The 27,647-nt window shown below is 37.5% G+C and overlaps 1 protein-coding gene across 3 annotated transcripts; it reads left to right on the forward strand.

The window, feature by feature from the left end:
* Positions 1-29: 29 nt before the first annotated feature.
* TYW5 (tRNA-yW synthesizing protein 5) lies at positions 30-27,248 on the forward strand. Of its 3 annotated transcripts, XM_065930879.1 has the most exons (9): positions 41-354; positions 6,890-7,044; positions 11,479-11,548; positions 14,314-14,358; positions 14,966-15,103; positions 18,635-18,722; positions 19,130-19,246; positions 21,225-21,498; positions 24,280-24,412. In XM_065930879.1, exons 1-8 carry the CDS (start codon positions 277-279, stop codon positions 21,479-21,481), a joined length of 948 nt encoding a protein of 315 aa, XP_065786951.1. In that variant the 5' UTR covers positions 41-276; the 3' UTR covers positions 21,482-21,498; positions 24,280-24,412. The 3 variants fall into 3 exon arrangements, with proteins under 3 accessions (XP_065786952.1, XP_065786951.1, XP_065786950.1); XM_065930880.1 differs by lacking the exon at positions 21,225-21,498 and having other exon boundaries at positions 30-354; positions 24,280-27,248; XM_065930878.1 differs by lacking the exon at positions 24,280-24,412 and having other exon boundaries at positions 46-354; positions 21,225-23,109.
* The last annotated feature ends 399 nt before the right edge of the window (positions 27,249-27,647 follow it).

Genomic DNA, 27,647 nt, shown 5'->3' on the forward strand with positions numbered 1-27,647 from the left:
GTAAGTCGGTGTGAAACCAGCTCAGCGAGGTTCGGAGAGAGACTGGAGAGTCGAGCTGGCTTGTTACTGCCACCTCTGGTGAATTCTCGCCTCTTCTCTGCTCTCCATCATACGCCTGTCGGCCCCGAGCCCCGCACTCGGAACAGGCCGTTCTCGCGATTCAGCCGGCCTCCGGGACCTCTTCTCTCCGGGTCCTGTTTCCGGGCGGATCGCGCGCTGAGGAACGTGTTAGTGCAGAGGGTCCCAGGACTAGAAGGAGGATTGGCGTGAACAACCATGGCCGGGCACCGCTTCCCAGTACCCCGATTCGAGGGCGTTTCGCAGGAGCAGTTCATAGAGCAATTGTATCCGCAGGTGAGGCCCTCTCGCGGGGCGGAACCACGGGGTGTCGGGTGGATACCCATTCCTATCCCTCGAGCGGCTCCGAACTGGTTTCTTGCGATCCAGGTTGTGGGGAGGAGGTTGTCAGTTGGAAGTGGCTGGTTGGCCCTACGGCCAAGGAAGCACGTGGGGGATGTTGACGGTCTTACCAAAATTTTCGGCGAGCGCCGTGCCACGTTTCTGGGAAGCAGTTGGATGGCAGAGCGCTGACTACGAGAGAAATACTTCGCCTAATAAGCCCCGCTAGCTACCTTGCGGGAGTCTAGTCAAGGAGTCTAATACCATTACCATGGCACCCTAGGGAAATTCCCACTCCACCCCTCTCCCCCGCCTCCCCCAGGTCTAAAGTCGAGGGGCAATTTCGCGCCCCACCTCCCACCCCCACCCCCCAATAGCTTAAATGGCGCCTGTTAGTCTACACGAGTTACTGGATTTGAAGGAGCAGTTTTTCACTGCACTGATCCAAAAGGGGAAGCAATGGGAGCCCCCCGAGAAACTTCTACTGGATTCTGACTAACGTGGGTTGAAGATCAGACGTTCGATTCTTTTGTATCTGTAATTCGAACCTTAGTTCTTTAAACTAAAACTCAGAAAAACGTTAATGGGGCAGAAAGTGTTTTTTCTTGCAGTGCTTTTTCAAGGGAATCTAGGCTCAGAAAAACTGAGAATAAAGAGTCGTTCAGTTCAGTTCAGTCGCTCAGTCGTGTCAGACTCTTTGTGACCCCATGATCCGCAGCACGCCAGGCCTCCCTGTCCATCACCAACTCCTGGAGACCACCCAAACCCATGTCCATCGAGTCGGTGATGCCATCCACCCATCTCATCCTCTGTCGTCCCCTTCTCCTGTCTGCAATCTTTCCCAGCATCAGGGTCTTTTCAAATGAGTCAGTTCTTCACATCAGGTGGCCAAAGTATTGGAGTTTCAGCTTCAGCATCAGCCCTTCCAATGAACATCCAAGGACTGATCTCCTTTAGGATGGACTGGTTGGATCTCCTTGCAGTCCAAGGTACTCTCAAGAGTCTTCTCCAACACCACAGTTCAAAAGCGTCATTTTTTTGGCTCTCAGCTTTCTTTATAGTCCAACTCTCACATCCACACATGACCACTGGAAAAACCATAGCCTTGACTAGATGGACCTTTGTTGGCAAAATAATGTCTCTGCTTTATAATATGCTGTCTAGGTTGGTCATAACTTTCCTTCCAAGGAGTAAGCGTCTTTTAATTTCATGGCTGCAATCACCATCTGCAGTGATTTTGGAGCCCAGAAAAATAAAGTTAGCCACTGTTTCCACTGTTTGCCCATCTATTTGCCATGAAGTGATAGGACTGGATGCTATGATCTTAGTTTTCTGAATGTTGAGCTTTAAGCCAACTTTTTCACTCTTCTCTTTCACTTTCATCAAGAGGCTCTTTAGTTCTTCTTCACTTTCTGCCATAAGGGTGGTGTCATCTGCATATCTGAGGTTATCCCAGCAATCTTGATTCCAGTTTGTGCTTCTTCCAGCCCAGCGTTTCTCATGATGTACTCTGCATATAAGTTAGGGCATCTATTAAAAAAAAAAAACACCCCACAAGATTACAATTAGCCTGCTCATGATAAAGAATCCCTTACCCCAGTAATTTTACTTGATATTTACATCTCTGAGGATGGTTATAGAGCTACAGTTCTGAGTGTTACAAAAGTCAGGGATGAAGTTTTCTTTTAGGAGTTAGAAACCTACGGGGAGGATTCAAGTCTTTTTTTTTTTTTTTCTCAACCCCCTCAAGTCTTAATTTATTTGGGAGGTTAGGCTCAATGGGTTATTGTCCTTATCCACCAGAGGACACATTAGTATAAGATGCCTTCAGGATAGAATTGTGACCATCAAATGATGTATGAATGTGGAAATGCTTTGTAAGATGGCTAGCAAAATGTGTTTTGTAATTTAGCCTTCCTAGACAAGACATAATATGTTACAAAGAAAGCATCACTAAACATTGTAAAGTGGAAAATTGCAAATAACACTGATCACAGTGTAATAAAACCAGAAATCAGTAACTAATTTGCAAAACAAGACTTTTCTACTTAAGAAACTCTAAAGAAAAGCTGTAAAGGGATATAGTCCTATCGGATTTTTAAAAATGTTTTAATAACCAACAGTGTGGTACAGTTGCATGGATAGACAGATCAGAGGAATAGAGAAGAAAGTCTGAGTGACTTTATATATATGTCTCCAGAGTCTGGGTAAATTTCCATTCATATAGAAATTTAGGGTGCGATGAACATGACATTAAATCACTAGGGCAAAGATGAGCTTTTAAATAAATGGTGCTTGGACAACTGGATAGTCACAGTCAGTTCATTTCAGTTCAGTTCAGTTCAGTCGCTCAGTCATGTCCGACTCTTTGCAACCCCGTGAATTGCAGCACACCAGGCCTCCCTGTCCATCACCAACTCCCGGAGTTTACTCAAACTCATGTCCATTGAGTCAGTGATGCCATATAACCATCTCATCCTCTGTCGTCCCCTTCTCCTCCTGCCCCCAATCCCTCCCAGTATCAGGGTCTTTTCCAATGAGTCAGTTCTCCGCATCAGGTGGCCAAAGTATTGGAGTTTCAGCTTCAACATCAGTCCTTCCAAAGAACACCCAGGACTGATCTCCTTTAGGATGGACTGGTTGGATCTCCTTGCAGTCCAAGGGACTCTCAAGAGTCTTCTCCAAAACCACAGTTCAAAAGCATCTTTTCTTCGGCACTCAGCTTTCTTCACAGTCCAACTCTCACATCCATACATGACCACTGGAAAAACCATAGCCTTGACCAGGCAGACCTTTGTTGGTAAAGTAATGTCTCTGGTTTTTAATATGCTGTCTAGGTTGGTCATAACTCTTCTTCCAAGGAGTAAGCATCTTAATTTCATGGCTGCAGTCACCATCTGCAGTGATTTTGGAACCCAGAAAAATAAAGTCTGACACTGTTTCCACTGTTTGCCCATCTATTTGCCAGCAATTGATGGGACCAGATGCCATGATCTTAGTTTTCTGAATGTTGAGTTTTAAGCCAACTTTTTCACTCTTCTCTTTCACTTTCATTGAGAGACTTTTTAGTTCCTCTTCACTTTCTGCCATAAGGGTGGTGTCATCTGCATATCTGAGGTTATTGAAATTTCTCCAGGGAATCTTGATTCCAGCTTGTGCTTCCTCCAGCCCAGTGTTTCTCATGATGTGCTCTGCATATAAGTTAAATAAGCAGGGTGACAATATGCAGCCTTTATGTACTCCTTTTCCTATTTGGAACCAGTCTGTTGTTCCATGTCTAGTTCTAACTGTCTCTTCCTGACTTGCATATAGATTTCTTAAGAGGCAGGTCGGTGGTCTGGTATTCCTATCTCTTTCAGAATTTTCCACAGTCATTTATAAGATGATAAAATTAGATTTATATCTGACACCATACACAAAAGTAATCTCCAAATGGATCAGAGATCTAAAATAAAAAAAGAAATTATATAAGTACTAGAGGAAAACATGGATAAATTTCTTTGTAATCTAGGTCTATGGCAGGGTTTCCTTATTATGACTCAAGTGTGATAAAGAAAAGATTAAAATTTGAGTACATCAAATTCAAGCTGGGAGGAAAATATTGCAATATATATTTCATTAAAGGTCAGTAGAAGCACATGTATGGGAAGAACTTTTAAAAATTAATGAGGAAGCAGGCAAAAATCTGATTAAAAAGTGAACAGTTGACAAAAAGATAAAATGGCCTCTAAACACATGAAAAGACATTCAGCTTTACTCATAAGAGAATTTAAAATTTCGCTTAAATAGATACTATTTATGTATCATATTGGCAAAAATCAAAAGGCTTTAATAATACACTCTTTGTGAGTCTGTGAGGAAACTGACATTCACATTTTATGCCAAGTAGTAAAAGCCTAATGGAGGGGAATTTGGCATATCTTACAAAGTTGTTGATGTGTTTACTTTATGATATAGTAGTTCCTCTTCAGGAATTTACTCTGGGGATATACTTCAACAGTATGAAAATACCTAGTATTTATTATGTTTGAGAATGATTACAACTAACCTAAAAAACCTACTATAGGAGACTGATTAAATTGTCCATTTACACTATAGTGTGCTAAGTTGTAAAAGAACAATGAGAAAATCTGAACTGATAGCAGTGATTTTCAGGATATAATTTTAAATTAAAAAGAAAAAATTACAAAAGACAATGTATAAATAAGATAGTTTTGTATAAAAAAATGAGGAAGTTTATATGTTTTTTAATCCCTTTGCAAGAAAGAAACATGGGATGATAAGCCAGACATTAATGAGACTGGTTATCTGTAGGGGTTGAGTGATTACAACATGGTTGAGTATAGATGCGATGACCTTTTTTATATAATTTTGACTTTGGAGATCACATTAATGTTTTATATTCTGAAATAATAGTAATAATAAAATTAACATGGATAAGGAATAATTAAAAGCAAACCCAAACTCTAGTATAGAATATAAAAATAACAAGTGAACCTAATTAAGGGAGAGAGAAGTAACCTAAGTCACTTTTGAACACAGTACTTTGATTATGAATTTGGAATGTGTTAGTTGCTCAGTCATGTCCGACTCTGCAATCCCAGGGACTGGAGCCTGCCAGGCTCCTCTGTGGAATTTAGGTAAGAATACTGGAGTGGATAGCCATTTCCTTCTCCAGGGGCTCTTCCCGACCCAGGGATCCAACATGGGTCTCCTGCATTGCAGGCAGACGCTTTACCATCGGAGCCACCAGGGAAACCCGTGCTTTGATTCTATGACAGTCTAAAAACAAAAAGAACTATCAGCAATGCTGAATTCTAGTTTGTATATTTTTTACAGTGGTATAACTTAGCAATTGTAGAAGTACTTATTGTGAATTCTGAGATTGTACAACTGATTAAACATTGAGATGATTGGAACCAGGTTTCTCATGAAGAGAGGGGGTAGTTTACAAATATATGAACAAGAAATATTAAAATAAATGTTGTGGTATAAGTTTGGAATTAGGTAATCATATTGGAAGTATCATGATTCATCATACATCCATTAAGACTGTGTGTGTGTGCGTGTGTATGTATAGTACATATTGAGAGAGAGGAATGCAACCATATGCATATGTGGTTGTGTGTATATTTTGGTGTGGGGGCGTGTGAGCGAGTATATACACACCTTCATGTGTTTCCTAGCTCTGTCCCCTGAGAAGGTCTATATGTAACGACACATCAATAGTCATGAACACATTTAGCACCCAGATCATTGTTTCTAAACAGCATTCCCCGCTAGAAGATAGAGCTACTTGAAGAAATAACTATAGGGCTGGGACAGAGAAGTAAACGAATACTGGATTATGTTATTTTACCATAAAGTAAGACGTGCTCAGGCAGAAAGTCATAGGAGCCAGCTTGAAGGGATTCTTACTGGCCAAATCTGGCTTCAAAATTGTATCAGTAGATTATAACTCAATGAAAAAAAAAAGAATGAATGGAGAAGTTAGAGCTAATTCTTACATTAGAGTACCAACTAGTACATGTAGAAGGTGATTTTTTTTAAATCACAATTTTTGCACTCAGCAATACTGAGTGGCGTGTTCTTTGCAGAAATGCATAAGCTGAAGCATCATGTAAATTCCCACTGAAGGACATTCTATAAGATAACTGTCCTGTGCTCCTCAAAAAATGTCTAGGTCATAGAAGAACGAATTTGAGGAACTGTTCCAGATTAAAAGAGGTGTGGGAACTAAATGCAGTGTGGTATCTCAGAAGTAGGGAAAAAATACAGAGACAATTAGCGAAATTTGGATACAAGCTAGATTAGATAAAAGTATTATAACAAATATAATTTGGTAATTATTCTGTGACTATATGAAAGAATGTCTTTGTTCTCAGAAAATATGCTCACGTTTTAGAGATAAAGGAGCATGATAGAGACAGTTTGGAAAACTACCCTGAAATAGTTTAGAAAAAATTAAATTATCTTTAATATGTCTCTATACACACATTGCAAGAGTGAGAGCAGATGGTAAGGTAAGTGGGGCAAAGTGTTAAATTAGCAACTCGTGACTCAGAGTAAATGGTATATGGGAGTTCTTTGTAATGTTCTCGCAACTTTTCCATAAGTTTAGAATGGTTATCATAATAAAAAGTTGCAAACAATATTTGACTATAAAGTACAAATTTGAATCAAATGTATTTTTTGTTACATATAACACTCAAAAATGCTTTAAATAATATTCAAACTTCTCTTGTTTCTAAGCTAATGATAGTATTGCTGTTTGGTTTGGTTTGGTTTTCCTAATGTTAAAATTTTGTTTTAAGTATATTACATAGTTTCCTCTTCCTGTTTTAGTTAAAGCATGAATTGTCAGCAGATCTGATTTTGAGCATCTTGGGATCAATAGTCATTTCTTATTTGTTTTTATCCCTTTATTACCCAATATAACTCCTTATATATTTTTGGTTTTCCCTAATTTTTGTTGATTTTTCCCACACAGAGAAAACCTCTAGTGTTGGAAGGAATTGATTTGGGAGCATGTACAAGCAAATGGACAGTGGATTACCTCAGCCAAATCGGAGGGAGCAAAGAGGTGAAAATTCATGTTGCTGCAGTTGCCCAGATGGACTTCATTAGTAAAAACTTTGTATATAGGTATTTTCTTCTGAGGTTTACTCTGGGGATACATGTAACTTTTTTTAAACCTGTAAAATATTTTTGCATTATTATACAAAGACCATATGGCATTTTCTCTCTTGGCTTGTTTGATATAATTATGGAATAGCTTACTAATTTTTAAAGAATGGCTTTTAAAAGACAAGAATTCTCAGCTTACATAATTATACAAAGACATTTCCAAAGACTATTTTAAAAATAGAGTGTATGCCCAATACCCTCTGGAGTTATGGAAAGAGCAGAGAATTTCTGTAACTCAAGTTAGAGTACATCTAAAGCTGGATATGCAGGATTCATTTAGTGCTTCATTGATCAGTTGGTCCTCCCACATCAGTAATTGTTATCTAGAGTTGTAAATTCTAAAGTTTTCCTTTATAACCTGTTTTAATTTTAGATGCCCTATTTTTGGAAGATTTTCTACTTCCAGATTGTTTTTAGTTAAGTATAAGCTCCTGTTTTTTTTTCTCCTTCCCTCTCCAGAAATATAAGACAGGTGGTTGCTATGTTTGGTATAATCTTTTGTCAACTTGGATAAATATGACTTAATTTTCTTTTTTGACAAAATAATCTTAAATATGTTAAATTTCCCTTGTGGTTGCCATTTTATGTTTTGGGATGTCTTAAATGTAAAAGATAGTTGAATGCCGTGGTATGTCTGAACTTAAAAGCTTTAAATGCTGTAATCTTACAGTTTTACTATGCTGTTTATTCCCATGAGTTTCACTAAAAATGTTAAATTTAAAAACAATTTTCAAATTCTGAGCATGTGTAGTTCCCAGCAAATCCAGTCTATTGAAAAACCATGTTCACAAAAGACTGATTTTTTAAAGAAAGGTGGCTCTCACTGTTCCTTCCAGAGTTTAGAGATGAGCTAAACAGAGCTTCCAGTGTCCAGGGTCATACTTTTCTCATTAGAGTTTTCCAAGTTCATATAGTAGCTTGCCAAACCATTTCTTGGTATTTGATTCTTTGAATATTTGCTGTTAGGGTTTTGGTTTTTAATAGGCCATGAATTGAATTTAATTGCCATAAATTTTTCCAAGTGTAAGAACTTTTCATTTTTTATTAAACAAGAAAGTGGAAGAAAGTGCTGGAATGAAGAGTGTTTCTCAGCCTGCAGTTAATGATGTTTATTTTCCAGGGAAGCCCAGTGCTGTAACAAATGGGTATTGAAACTTCGTCTTGAATTGCCTTGATGTTATGTCATGTCCCATAAACTTTTCAAAACATGTTTTTGAAGCATGTATATTATGTAATAGTTCCTATTCCAGCTCCTCTAAGCCTTTCACTAGAGCTGCTAAAGAGTTGCAAGATTATTTGCTTAGAGAGAGAGGGAAAACAGATGTAGTCATTTTCGCAGTTATTGGGGAACAGGAAAGAAGGGAGGCATCTAGGCCAAAGAGAGAGGCTGAAAAGTAAAAAACCTATGCACGTATCTCGTTATTAACACTTTACATTAAGGTTTCATTTCTGCTTTTTAAACACTTGAAGATAAATATGTTCCCAAGTCTTAGCCTTTACTTCTGTTCTCATGGTAGCTCTTACGGTTCTTCCAGAATCTATATATGTAAAAATGAAGAGCCTTGAAAGGATACTGTTGGTATTCTGTCCATAGGTTTTTTTTTTTCCAAGTCTGAGTCTTACATGAGCTTTGCTTTGCTGCTTCTGCCTATCACATCTACATCACATCTACATCGTCTAACTCCTGTCATCCTGCTCCTATTATTTGTTACACTTTTATCATTCCTGATCTTGGAAAGAAACCTTTCCAAAATGGGGAACAGAATAGTAAGGGTTTTTTTTTTTTCTTTTTCTGAATGTTGTTAACTGCTTGCTTGCTACGTTATTTACCATTATTGTTACCCCCACCATCTCTTTTATCGAACATTTCTTATATATCAGGTACTGTGCATCCTAGATTATATTACTCATTTAAATATCTATAAGGTAGATTTTTTTAACTGATAATTATACAGATGAGAAAACGGAAGCTTAAAAATGTTAAATAATTTACTCAAGATTGTAAATATAGCTTGAAATGATGGAACCAAGACTTATTCCCAAATTTGCCTGACTCCACAGAGTCCTAACAGTCCTAATCCCTCTTGGGTACTCCCTCACTTGCTGGTCTGGAAGTCAGTCCAGACAGTGGAGTGTCATAAAGCAGGTGCTCTTCTTACTGAAACATGCGTAGGATAGATGAGACCTCAAGGCCAAGGACCTTCCCAGCTGATACGCCTGTTTCCCGCTCTCTCAGCTTAGCTTCTGTAGAGGCTTGGATGGGACTACTCCAGGAGAAGGTCGCTGGGGTCACCCAAGTTCTGCTTCGGCCTGAACTACTCTACCTGGCCTGTTCTTGTAAAGGTCTTAGGTTCTCTCTAAGACCTTAGCAACTGCACCAGTTACAGAGGTAGCTCTGGCCTGCAGAGGCTTCTGTATTATTTCCAGACTCTTCAAAAGATGCTTTGGTAGAAATGAAGGGTATATAGTGAGATCAGAGATGGAAAACATTGAACAAATAAATTTGTTGATACTATTAGCCAGAAACTATAGTAGTAGATTGGTCTGAGTGGATGACAGCCTTCTTTCTTCTCTCCTGCAATGTCCACTGTTCATAATTATCAGTAGTGTCCTCAAATTCAGATTGACACCTGCTAGTCCAGAATCTGGCATCAGATTGGCTTAGCTTTGCAAAGAGGTACAAGGCAGGACATAGCATCCTAGCAGGATAGTATCAGGAGAGTCCTTAGGCCAATCCAGAAGCCATTTTTGGCTCACTCAGTGACAGCTTCCTTATAAGGGAACAAGACTAGAGGTGGATACAGAGGTCCCCTAGCTTGGTTAAGCTGCATCATCCACAGACACCTGTAGTGTAAGATGACTATGACCTTAGTTTCTCAGTTCCTCCAAGGGATGTGCTCAATTACTGAGTTATACTGCACCCAGGGAAGCCACGTCTTCTGCTTCCCAACAATTAAGATTTGACTCACCATCCTTCTAGTTCAGACATAGTAAATAATTGTTTTTTGGCTGAGATTTGCTTCCCTTGTGGCTCAACTGGTAAAGAATCTGCCTGCAATGCAGGAGACATGGGTTCATTTCCTGGGTTGGGAAGATCCCCTGGAGAAGGGAAAGGCTACCCACTCCAGTATTCTGGCCTGGAGAATCCCATGGGCTATATAGTCCATGGGGTCACAAAGAGTCAGACACGACTGAGTGACTTTTACTTTCACTTTGCTGAGATGCCTGGCATGTGTAACCTTAGTTCCCTGACCAAGAATAACACCTATGCCTCCTGCATTGAGAGCACAGTCTTAACCACTAGATCTCCAGGGAATTCTCAGAGGGTCTTTTTCTTTTCAGTAAACAGTGTTATCCATCTAACAGCTGACATTCCACATTTATCTTAACCCACTATGTTTCAAGGAAAGCATTGCATGGTCATCATCTTACAAAGAAATCTTACTTCCCTGTTACAGAGTTCAAGTGGAAAGATATTTATTAGTAAGAGCAAAAGATTACAACTCCTAATCAGAGGTGTGGAGGCTAGAGTGTAGGGACCCAGATGCCTTTGATGATGTCATTGTCTGTATTTGATGTCTCTGATAAGGTATTATCTTCAGGTAGTGGGCAGTACTTTTGATTCTAGAAGATTGAACAGATAGGATATCACTCAGAAAAGGTAACCCTCAGACTCAAAGAGTGAGGTAAAGGAACCAAATTTTGCTTCTACAGTGTTCAGTCCTGTTTACCAGGATGGAAGGAGATGGGCCTTTGGGCAGAAATATTTCAGAATAAAATTTGATCACTTCTCTGGAATCCTTGGGCTAATACTCAGAAGCCTGAAATGATAGAATGTGATGTAGAAGGGTGAGAGCAGTTTGGTTTGGTCGTGCCAGAAGGCAGGCAGGTTGGTGAGAAGGGCAGGGGCTTGTCTTCATGGGAGAAGGCATGCTTTATGCTTGTTATCTCTTCTGCAGTAGCATTAGTAGTTTGCCCCATTCATCCCGAGACTTGTTTTGCCATGAAACTTGAAAATTAGTAGCAGTAAAAGCTTGCAAGTTTGTATATTTACATATATACCATAAAACCAGAAACATTTTTCTAACAGCAACTTGGAATAGCAGTATGATGACATATGAGAAGGATTCATCTGTACTGTAGATCTAAAAATCTTTAATTTTTGAAAACAAAATTTCAGACAACCTAAGTTAAATAAGCTCAACTCTAAATGAAGTTTGAAAACTTAGAAATCCACATAATAGGTTATAATAAAAATTATGACACTGTGTTGTAAAACAAGATTATATCAAACTCCAACAAGTAGTGTGTGTGTGTGTGTGTGTGTGTAGTGGCTAGAGTATTACTAGTTTATTTTTACTAAGTCCAAGGATTCTTTTGTATTTATTTCAGAACTTTACCTTTTGACAAGTTGGTACAAAGGGCAGCTGAAGAAAAGCATACGGAATTCTTTATTTCAGAGGTAATTGTTTTTAACACATTTTCTTAAGAAAACGTTAATATGTAATCACTAAATTATTTTCTTATAAAAGAATGTTAGATATATGAGAACTATAGCTTTCCGTATATCCTAGCTGTGCTGTTTATTATATCTCAAACCTGGTCCTCATTACCTTTCTCTGCTTCGGTATTCTCATCTGTAAAATAGGAACAGTAATAGTACTTATTTCATAAGTTTTTTTTGACAGTTAACTCAATAAAATCTGTATTCAGCACAGTGCTTGACAGGTAGGAATCACTCACTAAATGTTAGTTATTAATACTACCTCCTCTGAAAATGCTTTGGTCTGATATGCCAAGTACAGATGCTAAAAAAGGAGAACTTTGTTTTCATATCTATAAGACTATTTCTGTATTTTTTTTATTGTTATTAATGTGATTTCTGTTGTGTATTTGCTATAACATTTGTTTAGGATTATATGCTGAAGAATTCTACTTATTTACGTAATAATACAGCTTAAAATAATGCAAAATAGAATTTAAATATCTTGAGACATTGAGGCTTTTATAAATACATTTTTTAAAAAGTTTACTGTATTATCTCAAAAGCACATTTGAAAAATAAACTGCTTTTTAAGCTTTGAAGAAAGCTGTTGTCTGCATCTGAGCCAGCTGGGCTGATGGTCAGTTTGGTGGTAAAAGGTATTGCATTTTCTCTGTTCTTTCATCACGTGATGTTTTACTCTACAAATCCCAGATGTCTTATTCTAATTGTATGACTAGAATATCTACAAAACTGATTCCATTAGCTATACCTGAAAAATGTTTTTTAGCTTTACAGTCATGCTTTAACATGTATGTTCAGCTGCACTTTGGTACTTTCCTGTCCAAGGGTAAGTAGTGGCACAGATTTAAATAGCCATGAAATGTCAAGTGAAATAAAGGAAATAGGGACAAGGGTGATGTGTAAGATGAATTGGACTGTCAGTTCAGTTCTCTGGGAAACACATGCTGTGATGAAATTAGGACTACAAAAGACTTATTGGGGAAAGTGAAAGTGAAGTTGTGACCCTGTGGACTGTAGCCTACCAGGCTCCTCCCTCCATGAGATTACCCAGGCAAGAATACTGGAGTGGGTTGCCATTTCCTTCTCCAGGGAATCTTCCCAACTCAGGGATCAAACCCAGGTCTCCCGCATTGTAGGCAGATGCCTTAACCTCTGAGCCACCAGGGAAGCCCATTATTACTGGGGAAAATACCTGTGAAAGAAAAGGAGAGGATTTGGGTAGAGGGTGCCACCAGGCAGTGATCCAGAGCTGACCACCTCTCTGCCAGCCCCGTGTGGAGCTCTGAGCAAAGACTGCTTCCTGGGGGAGTCCTGTCCAGGGTGCAGGGTCTAGGCCTTTTACCATCTTGCTTAGTCACTGGTTGAGGCTTCCCTAGAAAGAGCATGACCTTCAGTCAGAGGGTGAGGTGGACCTGAAGGAGTTAACACCTGGGAGCTATAAGTTTATCACATTTCTTGCAATTAATGAATCTTTTCTTGAAGAGGGTTCTGTGGTGCATCTCTGTTTCTGCCACATAAATTTATATTTTAAATCCTGAAACATTAGGATGGGTAGAAAACTCTTAGAATTTTGAAGAACAGACTTTGAAACCTGTTTGAAAGTGAAAGTGTTAGTCGCTTAGTTGTGTCCCACTCTTTGCGACCCCCTGAACTTAGCCTCTGTCCATGGAATTCTCCAAGCAAGAATATTGGAGTGGGTTGCCATTCCCTTCTTCAGAGGATCTTCCCAACCCAGGGATCAAACCTGGATCTCCCAAATTGCAGGCAGATTCTTTGTGAATCTGAGCCACCAGGCAAGCCCTGAACCTGTTTAGCTAGTAATAAATTTATGAAACTTATCTGATATGGTACTAATTAAAAATTTAAAATCAGTAAATCTTGGATTTAGGTAAAATCTGTGAACATAGATGTATAATATATTGCTATGGTAAATGAGATATAGTTTGAAGTTTGTGCTATAATGGTCAATGTAAGTATAAAAGAGGCAAAATTCTTGTGTTGGGTTGTCCCTGTGTTTGACCTGATGTGGCTCAGTTGACTAATTATTACAGAAAATGCAGGCAATGTATACTTCATAATTCAAATAGTTCCCTATTAGAGCTACTTAATAAAGTTATAATTGACAGTTTTTTAAAGCATCAACTTAAGTTTATTACTGTAAGATGACATAGTTCTAATTCATACCTGAGCTGACTGTTGATTTGGGTTGAGAATTATGATTAGGGAAAAGCTTAGCTTTATAAAATGCAATGTTTCAGATTTTTTAAAAAAATTAGTCTTAAAAGTATAAAGTATTTTATATTATTTTCTACATTTGCATTACATTAACGAAGCTTGTTGTTGGCCCTCACTGATACTCTGAGATCATGTGTGTTATAAAAATGGGAATTCTTTAAAGTCTTAAGATGCTAATTAAGATTGTAAATAATTTAGAGTATAAAGTCTAAATTAAGCTTTGTGGCTTTAGATGTGGTATGCATGTGTTGCCTTTACAAAGAATTTATTTTACCTAATACTTTGTGGATCCTGTCATTATTACAAGCACATATAGAGACATTTCTTCATACGGCCACCAGAGAGCATTAGTAGAAGGGGAAGAAAATGGAACTTTTTTTGACAATGGCTTAATTCGGTTAGATTTTCAAATTTATTTCCTTTTGTCTTTACTTTCTAATATTTTTAAGTGAATACTGATGTTGTTTTTCTTTGGCATGTTTAAGGATGAGAAGTACTACCTCCGATCACTTGGAGAAGACCCTAGAAAGGTAAGAATTCTGAATGTAAAAAGTTATCTAATCTTTCCACAATTAAGGAATCTATTCTACTTATTTTGCAGATGGCATTCAGCTAATAAAATACAATCTAAAGTGATAGAAAAAACCTGGGTAATTCATATATATGTATAGAGTCAAATTAATATGGACACAGTGTTAAGGAGAGGTCCCTAAAATGATCAAGTCAGATTCTGTCTTTTCTCTTTGTGGCATGTTATTTCTTTACCTTCTTTTAGTCTTCTCTTTGAGTAGAACCCACAGGTTTTACATAGTTGATAACATTCAAGTTAATGACTCTTACATTTAAGTAGGTGGCAATTGTATGATTCTTGCTTAGAGTAAGATGAACTGTTCTATTAATGAAGCATACAAAGGTTAACAATAGTGATATCATTGAATGTCTTATTACACAGTCTGTCATTCCTTCACTTGAAAGATCATGTGTTGGCTATGGTCACATCCTAGTATTTTAAAACAGCAGAATTTTGCCCCATTCCTCCATGATATCATGGGCTCTGATGGCAGCCTTAGATAAAATAAGCATTATTCCAATATTGTGTTTATTGTTAAAATTCTCATTGTATTTCTCTCAATGCAGGATGTTGCAGATATCAGAAAGCAGTTTCCTTTATTGGAAGGAGACATTAAGTTTCCAAAATTCTTCAAAGAAGAGCAGTTCTTTTCCAGTGTTTTTCGAATCAGCTCACCAGGGTTACAACTTTGGACACACTATGATGTATGCTACATAAAATGAGAAATCTAAAACTACAGTAGCTCTTTAGAATTTATAGACTGAACATTCACAGTGTTAACTTTTGGGAGGCTACCCTGAAGATCTCTGACATATAGTTTGCTGAAACATGAGCAAACCTTTGAAAACAGGTGCTCTGCCATGCATTGGTATGGGAGTAAATTGTTTAGTTAATGCCAGAGCCTAGGTAGTTTCTTATATTTGCATTTCTCTGTGGTCTTGTTCTTGATTCATCATTTTATAAATACACACACACACACACACACACACACACACACACTTGAGTTTTTTGAAGTGTTTTTTTTTGTTTTTTGTTTTTTTTTAACATGTGAAAAATGGACACCAGATGAGGGGGGAAACTGAAAGTGGAAAAAATGTTAAGGTTGAAGTTATACATGCGACTAGATGGAACTGTTCTTTGGGAGAAAGGCAGAAGGTTGTGGAGAGCCATTTCCAACTGTAAAAATTTGGAGATGCCTGGAGGTCTCAGGGTGTATATCCCTTGAGAATGTCAAGTGTCTACTGTATTTATCGAGCAGTAAGATGTGCAGATACTGATGTTGACTGTTTACTCTATGGTGTTACAGTTTTTTTGCTTAAATATACGCGTGGGCTTCCCAGGTGTCGCAGCAGTAAAGAACCCACCTGCTAATGCAGGAGGCACAGTGATGCGGGCTCGGTCCCTGGGAGGACCGCCTGGAGGAGGGAACGGCAACCTGCGCCAGTACTCTTGCCTGGAAAATTCCATATACAGCGGAGCCTGGTGGGCTACAGTCCGTGGGGTCACAGAGCTAGACACAGCTGAGCATGCACACACACGTGCAAACACATGCAAATAAATAGCTAGAAAACATTAAAAGTCTAGTTTTGTGTGTAGTTTGGTGTTGGGTAGAGAAATTTAGAAAATTTAAAGCGATATCTTGTGTGTACATTAGGTGCACAGTTGTGTCTGACTCTGCGACCCTTTGATAGGTTTCCAAAGATAAAAGAATATTTTGAGAAGTTCTAAATATAAAACTTTATAATAAAGTTTTAGAAGTGTATTTTATAGTGTTTTATAGCTGACGACCTCTTGGGAGGATTTTGATACCTTATAATTAAATGAGATAGATATAAGATCTTAACATTTTTTAAGGTTTTCAGTTCAGCTCAGTCGCTCAGTCATGTCCGACTCTTTGTGACCCCATGAACCGCAGCACACCAGGTCTCCCTGTCCATCACCAACTCCCGGATTTCACCCAAACCCATGTCCATTGAGTTGGTGATGCCATCCAGCCATCTCATCCTCTCATCCCCTTCTCCTGCCCTCAATCTTTCCTAGCATCAGAGTCTTTTCAAATGAGTCAGTTCTTCACATCAGGTGGCCAAAGTATTGGAGTTTCAGCTTCAACATCAGTCCTTCCAATGAACACCCAGGACTGATCTCCTTTCGGATGGACTGGTTGGATCTCCTTGCAGTCCAAGGGACTCTCAAGAGTCTTCTCTAACACCACAGTTCAAAAGCATCAGTTCTTCGGCACTCAGCTTTCTTTATAGTCCAACTCTCACATCCGTACATGACTACTGGAAAAAGCATAGCCTTGACTAGATGGACCTTTGTTGGCAAAGTAATGTCTGTGCTTTTTAATATGCTGTCTAGGTTGGTCATAACTTCCCTTCCAAGGAGTAAGCGTCTTTTAATTTCATGGCTGCAGTCACCATCTGCAGTGATTTTGGAGCCCAGAAAAATAAAGTTAGCCACTGTTTCCACTGTTTGCCCATCTATTTGCCATGAAGTGATGGGACGGGATGCCCCATCTTAGTTTTCTGAATGTTGAGCTTTAAGCCAACTTTTTCACTCTCCTCTTTCACTTTCATCAAGAGACTCTTTAGTTCTTCTTCATTTTCTGCCATAAGGGTGGTGTCATCTGCATATCTGTGGTTATTGATATTTCTCCCAGCAGTCTTGATTCCAGCTTGTGCTTCCTCCAGCCCAGCGTTTCTCATGATGTACTCTGCATATAAGTTAAATAAGCAGGGTGACAATATACAGCCTTGACGTCCTCCTTTTCCTATTGAGGTTTTAGTTACATGAATAATATGGTGAGAAAATGATAAGTCATACTTTTAACTGTATCCACAAATTTTATGTAGTCTCTGTTTTATCTTAAATATTATGAAGTTTTTCTTAAAAATAAGTCAAAGGAGTGCTAGTTATATAGTTAAAGCTTACATAAGTCAGCGTTAAAGGAGAAATGTTTAAGTTGAAGTGATATGTAAATAATCGTGAATATGTCTTGCTTAGTATATATTTTAATTCCTTAGCTGAGAATTAATGTAGCTCTGCCTTTTTTTTTCTTTCTATTTTTGGCTGCACTGTGAGGCATTTGGGATCTTAGATTCCCAACCAGGGATTGAACCTGCACCCCCTGCTTGGAAACATGTAGTCTTGATAACTGGATTGCCAGGGAAGTCCTTGTAGCTCTGCTTTTAGGATTTTTCAAAATTTGTACTAATGCTGTGTACCCTTAGCAACATGAGAAAAGTCAACGTTGCTCCATTATTACTAAGTTCATCAAAATTATTTGCCAAGTTATGGTCCATGGAAGTAATTTGGAAATCAGCATATCTTCCTGTAACCAAATTCTGGTTGGCCACATAGTAAGAGTTTAGCGGCAGTTGCAGCCCTACCGTGTGTTCCCTCAACACCTGGTTTTTCTAAGTGCTCTCATCCTATCTAATGTCGGCCTTACAGTGTTCCTTGATAGATAAGTAAAAAGATACTTACAACGTGCATGTGTGCGTGCCAAGTCACTTCGGTTGGGTCCAACTCTTTGCGACCCTATGGACTGTAGCCCTCCAGGCTCCTCTGGCCATGGGATTCTCCAGGCAAGAATACTGAAGTGGGCTTCATGCCCTCCTCCAGGGGATCTTCCCGACCCATGGATTGAACCAGCGTTTCTTACATGTCCTGTTCTGGCAGGCAGGTTTTTTACTATTGGTACCACCTGGGAAACCCATACTTACCAAAGTGAAAGTGCAAAGTGAAGTCGCTCAGTCGTGTCCACCTCTTTGCGACCGTATGGACTGTAGTCTACCAGGCAAGAGTACTGGAATGGGTTGCCGTTTCCTTCTCCAGGGGATTTTCCTGACCCTGGGATTGAACCCAGGTCTCCCACGTTGTAGGCAGACGCCTTACCATCTGAGCCACCAGGGAAGTTGGTCGTACTTACCAAAGCGATCCTCAAATAAATGTAACTATACCTGATGTCATGATGAGGCAGAGGGAGATGTGTTCTGAGCAGCTTTTCTAATGGCCTTCCAGTCCTTCCCATTGTAAGGTAGTGTTGGAGAAATGATGACACAGTTGGGTAACACATCTGTTTTCACTCTTAAATTAGAATATTACTATAAGAGTTTTAGGTAATCTGAGTCGAGCTTTGTTAAAAGATAGGATTTATGGTTAACTGTTTGGAATACCATTGATTCTGTATATTAGAATTTTATGCCTTTTCATAAGTTCTTATTTGCCTTCAGGTAATGGATAACTTCTTAATACAAGTGACTGGAAAAAAGCGTGTTGTTCTGTTCAGTCCTCGAGATGCCCAATATTTATATTTATCAGGTACTATTTTTTTTTTTAAGAATAAATTTCGAAAGTTTTATTTTTTTTAATGTCTTCATTCTCATAGAAAAACTTTGCAGGGCTTCTTCCTAATTATGATTCTTGTGTTGTATTTGTGTATGTGTCTTGTATTGTGTTCTTCATTGTGTACGTGTATACATGAGATGATAGGTTATATGAATAATGAAATTTTCAGATTATCTTGATTATATTACATGAATGCCAATGGTTATAAATAAAGGGTAGGTCACTGAAAATTGTCTTCAGGAGAACAGTAATTGTTCTCACAGTGTGATACGGTAAAGTAGTTGTCAAGGAAAAAAATAAATTTTCAAATTTATATTTGTGGTTATTTAAAAAAAATGCTAACTGTTTAATCTATATCATCGTGTTTTGGAACTTTTCAGGTTCTAAATCAGAAGTACTGAACATAGATAACCCAGACTTAGCTAAATATCCACTGTTTTCCAAGGCTAGAAGGTATGAATGTTCCCTTAAAGCTGGAGATGTGCTGTTCATTCCTGGTAAGATTTCTAGACTTCAGTAATTTGCTTTTTATAATAATGATACTCAGTCACCTGACCATTATGTGATTTTTTTAAAAAGTTTGTTTTCTGTATCCTATCCTATACAAGATGATTTTTTTATATACAAATGTGTGTGTTTAAAGTATGCTAAGATACAATATTAAGTCTTGTTTTTCAAAGACAACCTATAAATATATTATTATACTCTTAAGTTCTCTTATTAAAGGATACTAAGCCAGATACTTTATATCTGCAAAAAATTGTACCTCATGGTACTTTTAAAGTAATTTTGTTTCTAAAATATTTACGTGTTTTAAAACTGGCACGTAAGTAATTATGAAGAAATAGTAAATATATTTCAAAGCCAAACAATATTTTATTAAATATCAAATGTTATAATGCAATACCTATGATGTACACTATTGTGCACTATTTTTCTACAGTCTGAATTAGTGTCACTTAATTTCTTTGAACAGTATATAGGTATTAGTTATTGTTAGTAACCAGTGATACAGTTAACATCTGTAATTATGCAAAACTGAATACCTGAAAATTATAAAAATCATAATTAATATTAAGGGGTGCATTAACAAATTTGGCTTATAGTTTTACTTTTCATATATAAGTTGATATGTTTATAATAATACCTCTTGAGTGATAAAAGTATTGATAATAAAATGATCGTATTTGGGACTAGATTATAAATTCCTTGGGGACAGGGAACCACAGTTTGTTAATCTTTCTGTTGTCCTGTGTAGTGTACTTTACATGATTGTGTATAAAAGCTTAATACCTTGACTTCTCAATCTTCATTGAAAACAGTCATAGCACACTGTGTTTTAAATCCATTGCCACTACTTAAATTTGGGGGTTTAACATCTTGAGAGCATGGTTAAGGGTGATGCAGTTCTGCCTTATTCTGTATATAATTTTAAAAGAGGAAAAATACTGAACATTTGCAGATATTTTGAAATAGGAGCAGAAGTCCCATCTTTGGATTTAAATTTAACAGAATGGTTAGCTTTTTTCACTGTTATCACTGAATAAGGAAAAAAAGGTTCTGAAAGAAAGAGTAGTTAAGATTAAAACCATGTTTGGAACCTAGTTTTGTAAATCAAAATATTTTAAGCTTTTGTTTTTTCTAGAGCACTCTTAGAATGAGTTTATTTCTAAAATTTAGCATCTTATAAATCTTCCTTTCTGTCACAAGATTAAACACTTTTTGGATGTGACTAGCATTTCATCTTTGTGTAGTGTTGGTTTAGTATATCTTTAGCACCTGTGTTTTGAAAATATTTATTCTCAATTGAAAACAAAGACGTAAACTTTCTGGTGGAAGTAAAATATTGATTAGCTATATGAAGTTTATTCATCTTTTCCACAACCAAAATATTTGCTTTACTTTTATATATATACTGTAAAGGAACGTTAACATAGGATGATTGTAACTGCATTAGAAATATAAAACTGGGGAAGCTACAATGAATGCAGGTTTTTAAGCAAGTTAGAAAACCAAATGCAGCTTAAACAGGAAGTCTTTGAGAACAAAAGTACTGTACTGAGTCAGAAAATGTCAAAGATACTCCTCAAATAATTGAAATGTTCTGTGTATAAAAAAATGAACATTTTTGATGTGGTGTGTGACTCAGGAAGTGTAAACAAGTAACACAAATCACAGCCCCAAATTACAGAACTTAAAACAAATAGAACTTTATTGTGTCTTTCAAGTTAAAAGGAAAAATTGCTACTTTCAGAAGTTTTAAACGTAGGGTTGTGCTATTGACACTTTAAATTGGTTGGCAATTCATAAAAGTTAAAATGGTTCTGTTAAAAGCTAGGAGTGTGCTAACGAAGGAATCTAGTTATAAGATTTATTTCTTGAATTGGCTATATGCAATTCGTGATATTTCACTGACATTTTGTTTTTTTTTAAACTGTAGCTTTTATTTTTAACTTTTTTTTAATACTTCTTCAGCTTTATGGTTCCATAATGTAATTTCTGAAGAGTTTGGAGTGGGAGTGAATGTCTTTTGGAAGCACCTTCCATCTGAATGCTATGATAAAACGGATACCTATGGAAACAAAGATCTGACGGCAGCATCAAGAGCTGTACAAATTTTGGACAGAGCCTTAAAAACACTGGCTGAATTACCAGAGGAATACAGGGACTTCTATGCACGGCGAATGGTCTTGCACATTCAAGACAAAGCCTATAGCAAAAACTTTGAATGAATAAGGAAATGAATGCAGTGAGCATAAACTTTTAAATACAGTTCAGCCCAAATATTGGAAAAGTGTAACAAGATGTAAATTAGTTTTTTAAAGATTTAATCATTGTTAAAATAGGAAAGATAAATCAATCTCGGATTTACAGATTTAGTGTGAAGGCATGTTTGTGTGGTTTCTACTTAATGCAGATTGTTAGGGCTTCCCTGGTGGCGTAGATGGTAAAGAATCAGCCTGCAATGCAGGAGACCTGGATTTGATTCTTGGGTTGGGAGGATCCCCTGGAGGAGGGCACGGCAACCCACTCCAGTATTCTTGCCTGGAGAAGCTCCATGGATAGAGGAGCCTGGCGGGCTACAGTCCATGGGGTCACAGAGTCGGACGCGACCGACTAAGCAGAGCACACATGGTTGTAAAGGTGCTGCGGTGGGGTAACCCGTTAGCTTTCAGATGCAGATAATTAAAAATCCAAGCTAAAGTGACCTAAACAGTGAGAAAATCTACAGAATCATTATACATGAAGTTAACTGATAAAAAGGGCTTCAGTACTCGTATTCCGGTGATCCCGTAGGAGGGGCACCAAGAACCTCTGGGCTTTTTTTCTCCCTGCTGTCTTCAACTGCAGCATTGGCATCATCTAGTGCTGGCTCCCCTCGTGGTCACGGGATGCCTGCCAGTAGCAGTTGGGACTGTGTGCATCTTCATTGACATGCAGTGCAGGAACCAGGGAGGATTTCAGGGGCCCTCTCTCAACATGCAGAAGCTTTCCTGGAGTTTGCCACCAGATGCTTGGGTCTCATTGATCTAAAGTGGCTTAGTTAGACCTGTTCCACCCGCAGGCCAGTCACTGGTAAAGGATATGGAATAACTCACTCTTAGGTCAGTTGGGTCTACTGTAGCTGGAAGTGGAATTCATTCCCTCTGAGACACAGGGGGTATTTATGAGGGCAGAATGGGTCATTTTTAGAATCAATTTAGATAAGGGAAAAAACGTGGGCAACCAACAATATGTGTACTACATTAATCTTTTGAACTTTTTATAACTTACAGATACATAGGCCTCATCTTTGTAGAGCAATATTTTGGGAGTTTGGCACAGGTATCTAAGAGATTTGTGGGGTTTCTGATGCGTAATTACAGTTGAGAACCCCGGGATTAGGTAACAGTAATTTGGACTGAGTTTTGTGATTTGTCCAAAGCACCTGTTTAGTCTGACTGTGGTCCTCATTGCGGTCTTCTTGGTGTGCAGTAAACGTCATGCCTGCCCTTTTTCTCAGGTTTGAATACTCAGACCTGTTTTAATTTATACCTGTGGCTAAACTTTAACCTCATTCAGGTTTTCCCCATGAGATGTTTTCTGCCTATCCCCTTTTTAAAGAGAAAGTTTCTTTTAAGAACGCATACACGAGAGATCTCAATAATGCTGTCATCACTGAAGACAGTGAGCGTCTGTATGTGGATCTATGCTATCTTTTGTTTTGCACCTAGTAATTATATTGCAGTGTCATTGAAGAGAGACCAGATATATTTACTGAACACAAATGTGCTCATATAAAGCAATCTGATTACATCGATTTAGTGCATTTCAAGTATGGAGAAAATTTTCTCTAATAAAAATGATACATTCACTCATACCCTGTATTTGGAATGGATTAATTTCAGGTTTAAAGAGTGAAAGTGTCAGTCACTCAGTTGTGTCTGACTCTGTGACCCCACGGGCTATAGTCTGTCAGGCTCCTCTGTCCATGGAGCTCTCCAGACAAGGATACTAGAATGGGCAGCCGTTCCCTTTCTCAGGGAATCTTCCAGACCCAGGGATTGAACCCAGGTCTCCTGCATTGCAGGCCGATTCTTTACTGTCTGAGCCACCAGGGAAGCCTATAAACAGTAAGTTATGACAAATAAGAAAGGAAAAGTAAAAAGAAAATTATTCTCAACTTCCTAGGCATCTTTGGGAAGAAAGATTGAAGTTATTCAAGTCAACAGAGCTAGTCTGTCAGAAAAAAAATTGTTTTATAGCTAATTACTAGATTTTGATCTTTGGTCATTTCTTAGGATAAGCAAAGAAGTCTTTTCCCTGGGGAAGAAAAAAAAAAACCCGATTTAGTTTGAACAGTATTTGTGTCCACTCTTGAATAGCCACCACCCCCCCACACACCTTTTTTGTTAGCCAATAAGAGAATCAGAACAAAATACCTGTGTCCATAATCATTTACAATTTGCCTAATGAATATTCATTTTAATTCACTTTACTTGGAAAGTAAACTGGATGACCTTAGGCAAATTATATAATTCTGTAAGAAGCTTTCCTCATCTTTAAAGTAAAACTTGAACTTTATAGGGTTACTACAAAAACAAAGGGGATAGCTCAAGGGCAGGCACATAGCTGATGGCTGGTGCTGGCTCCCATTTAATTATATTCCTTTGCTGAGAGATTTGAGGTGGTTCCTACTGCAACATTAAATTGTAATATCTAGAGATGAATCCTTTAGGATGCTTTAAAATTATTTTCCTGGTCATAATTTTTAATGTCTTTTATTTTAAATGCAAAGTATTTTAATCTTTTTTTGCCTACCTGGTTGAGACCAAAGGAGATGTTTTTTAATATGTAAACTATTACACAGTATGTTACAACTTCTCAGGAATTCCAAATCTCAGAGTTTTTGTTGCTGAAAGGGATCTTAGAAATCGTCCAGTCGATCCAGATTGCTTAAATCATTTTCTGGCTCACACAGCTGGGTGACAGAAATTGAAATTATGGTTGTGGTGACCAGATTAGTAATTCTCCATTCTTTCTCCCTTAGGTGCAGCTCATCTCAAATACTTAGGAATACATTATACAGTTATTCTTTGGTTACAGTTCAAGGGGCATATAGGAATTTTTTTCCTCTGCCAGCAAAACTTCTCACTTCTCAATACTACTCAATGTAATATTCCTTGCTACATAGGCAAGGAATACAAAGAAAGACTAAGTGAAATACTATGCAGTCAAGAATGACACAGGTATATGTATGTATTGGCAAGGTATTTTCCCAAGGTAATTAAATGAGGAAAAAAAGTTTGAAACGATGGGTATAAAAGAAATGTGTGCTGTATGTAAACAGTGTGTGTGTGTGTGTGTGTGGTTGCTAAGTCAAGTCCAACCCTTTTTCAACCCCATGGACTGTAACCAGCCAGGCTCCTCTGTCCATGGGATTTCCCAGGCAAGAATACTGGAGTGGGGTTGCTATTTCCTCCTCTGGAGAGATGGAACCTGTGTCTTCTGTCTCCTGCATAGCAGGCAGGCTCTTTACCGCTGAGCCACGTGGGAAGCCCCAAGTCTGCAAGGATACACAGGAAACCAGTCATCACCTCTGAGGTTATACAAGTATATGGGCAGACTGGAATTTGCAGTTATTATCTAAATTTTTTTTTTTTTTTTGCCCTGGTGTATATTACTATTTCAAAATAAAATTTAAAAATACCTCAGGTGAAGACTGTAATTATCTTGTCACAAACAATAGTATTTGTCTTGGCACATAATTACATTTGAATTCTATTTATTCAGTAACTTCAAACTTGTCACTGATGAAATATCAAACAAGGGGAACTATAGGTCAACATGGCTTTTCCCCTATCTTTCCTTCCTTCTGAACAGCAGCTATGTGAACACTTGAAAAGAACCTTAGTAATGAGGCTTTCCTCACCCATCTAAATTCACCAACAGACATCAAGGTTGAATCTGTCTATAAGCTGACCACCCCCCAAAATGTAAGCAGCAGCGATGCACATCTAGCTGGAACTGGAACTGTGCTGTCTGAGTCCTGCCCCCTGTGCTGAAAAAGATCGTCAGGAGGAACTGAGACAGGTGGGCACTCACGCGTCTCTGCTGCGGTTACCTAACAGTCTTTTTTGATACATACAGGCCATGGCTATTTGGGTGTCTTCCATACACTGAAGTTATATTCTTTTTTTTCAAGTTCCATTAAATGGAATACTAAAATGGCCATCCTAAGTGACTGGCCGTCTCTACCACTAAGAGATCCTTGGCCTTTATGCTTTTATAAAGAGCAACTTGGATTCACAGAGGTCGTAGCCTCTAAAGCAGGTTTCTCTTAAAAGCCCTTAAATGAAGTGTAACAGAATAATAGCTCTTTTAAGAATAGTATCTTTTGTTTCATACATTACTCTTCAATCTTAGTCTATTACACATTTCCATACTCACATGCTAGGACTGTTTTGTCTACACTGTATCCTGTGCCTAAACCTTCTTTACTCTCGATGGGGCTTAGATATTGCACGAATGAAATGAAAAACAGATCACACCACATTTTAACGAGGTCCCTCGATGACAGCTAAAGAAACAACAGATACCTGGGGTGATTAGCTCAGAAAAGGAAGTACTTATTTTTTGAGAGATTTTGTTCTCTAGGAAATCCAGCATAAGGAAATAATGCTAATTTTTGTAGAGCAATATAAAGGAAAGATATATTTATATAGGACAGGTTTCAAAGTTGCTTGTATGAAAAATTAGGGACATTAATGAAAACATGAACAAATCCAAACTGGCAAAGCGGAGAGAAATAGCTTTTTTCTAAATGACAATCTAAAATTTTAAACAAATCTAGTCACATACAGCACACATCCAAATAGACTTCTGTGGATTAAATTTAATACAGTTGTACATTCATGCTGTGGCGGTAACAACTTTAACATTATTTGCCTACTTTTCTCAATTGACTCATGACACAAACACAAAAGCACAATCCAAAAGGAAACACTAACATTTGTAACAATTTTAAACAAATCTGGAAAAAGAACAAATTTTTAAGTATTAAAATATTTGAATATGGATCAACTTGAATATACTTTCATTCAAGAAAATAATTCTACTTTTCAACACTGTCTCATTTTGATGCAATGGCAATTCCAGGTGTCCCAGAGAGTAATTCTTAATATGCATTCAACATATAACAATTATAGTTAAGATGGGATAGCTACAAGGACCAGATCTTTAAATACCTCGGATTTTTAAATGAATCCTTCTGCTAAAAGTCATACTTTTCCATTTTAGTTAATTCTGTAAAAATAAACACCTTTCCTTCCTCCTGCATTAAAATACTTAGTAACTTAGCTATTTACATTAGATACACATAAATTTAACCAAGGATTATTAAAACATATTGAAAGGAGCCAATCAATAATGGTGTTTTAAGACAAGGTAATAAATAAAATGCTAGAATCAGACCGACTTGTTTCCTTGCTGGAAATTTTTGGTCTCATAAGAAAGCAGGTATTTAAAAGAAACCAAAGCAACATAAGACTATTGTACTTCATTTTTTTAGAAAACCATTGAAAGATACTATTCTGCAATTCATAGAATTAGGGGATATTACTTTAAGTATCTGTTACGTAAAAATCCTTTCTTATAAGTCTCTAAATATTTGGAATGTACTTACAAAAGTCATTAAAATATAATTCTGGGAAGAAACCAAGAAATTAACATTTTAATTATGGTTTTATATATTTAGACCCTCGGGGTTATTAAGATACTAAGCTTCAGTCTGTTTTTTTCAATCTGAAAGCAGCATGTTACTTCCCTGCTTAATTATTTCACGACCCATAGAAGCTAAGTATTAATAAACAATTTTTAAAAGACCGTTAACCTTTTATTTTAACACACAGCCATGTTTCGGTGTTGGTTGACATTTATTAGATCTTGGTTTGTCAAAATGTATTTATCTAGGTCAAGAAAAATGGGCAGAAGGAAACCTCACCCAATTTATGTAAGCAGTGTTAAGCAAATTCAGTTTTTGAGCCAAAATTAAATCATTTGTATCTTCAAACTTTCCCTTTTAACTTTTCTTATAGCAATATAATTTTGCATTTTGGCCAAAGAGAACTGTTTTCTTTTGGCAGACAAAATCATGCTTCAGGAGAAACAGTGACTTTGATCTATAGAATTTGCCTCCTTTTTTAATAGAGCTGTACCAAGTAGAGGATTATATTTTACCTAAGTTGATCTCTTTCAAAAGACTGATAGGATGAAATGATTTTAAATCTGTACTGTATTTTTACCCAATATACACAATTATGTTCAATCTGAAACAATTTTCAAAAGAACTGTTTTCTTGCCAAAATTTAAGAAACTCCAAAATGTCTTATCCAAAAGTTGTCAATTAAAAATTAAGCC

The sequence above is a fragment of the Muntiacus reevesi genome, chromosome 3 (assembly GCF_963930625.1).
Source record: "Muntiacus reevesi chromosome 3, mMunRee1.1, whole genome shotgun sequence".
In the NCBI taxonomy this organism is placed as follows: domain Eukaryota; kingdom Metazoa; phylum Chordata; class Mammalia; order Artiodactyla; family Cervidae; genus Muntiacus; species Muntiacus reevesi.

Bases quoted from the DNA above. Each gene is read 5' to 3' on its own strand.
- TYW5 (XM_065930879.1), top strand. From the start codon at position 277: ATGGCCGGGCACCGCTTCCCAGTACCCCGATTCGAGGGCGTTTCGCAG. The intron at 7,045-11,478 runs GTATTTTCTTCT...TATTTATTTCAG, and splicing joins AGTAAAAACTTTGTATATAG to AACTTTACCTTTTGACAAGT. The intron at 18,723-19,129 runs GTACTATTTTTT...GGAACTTTTCAG, and splicing joins CCAATATTTATATTTATCAG to GTTCTAAATCAGAAGTACTG.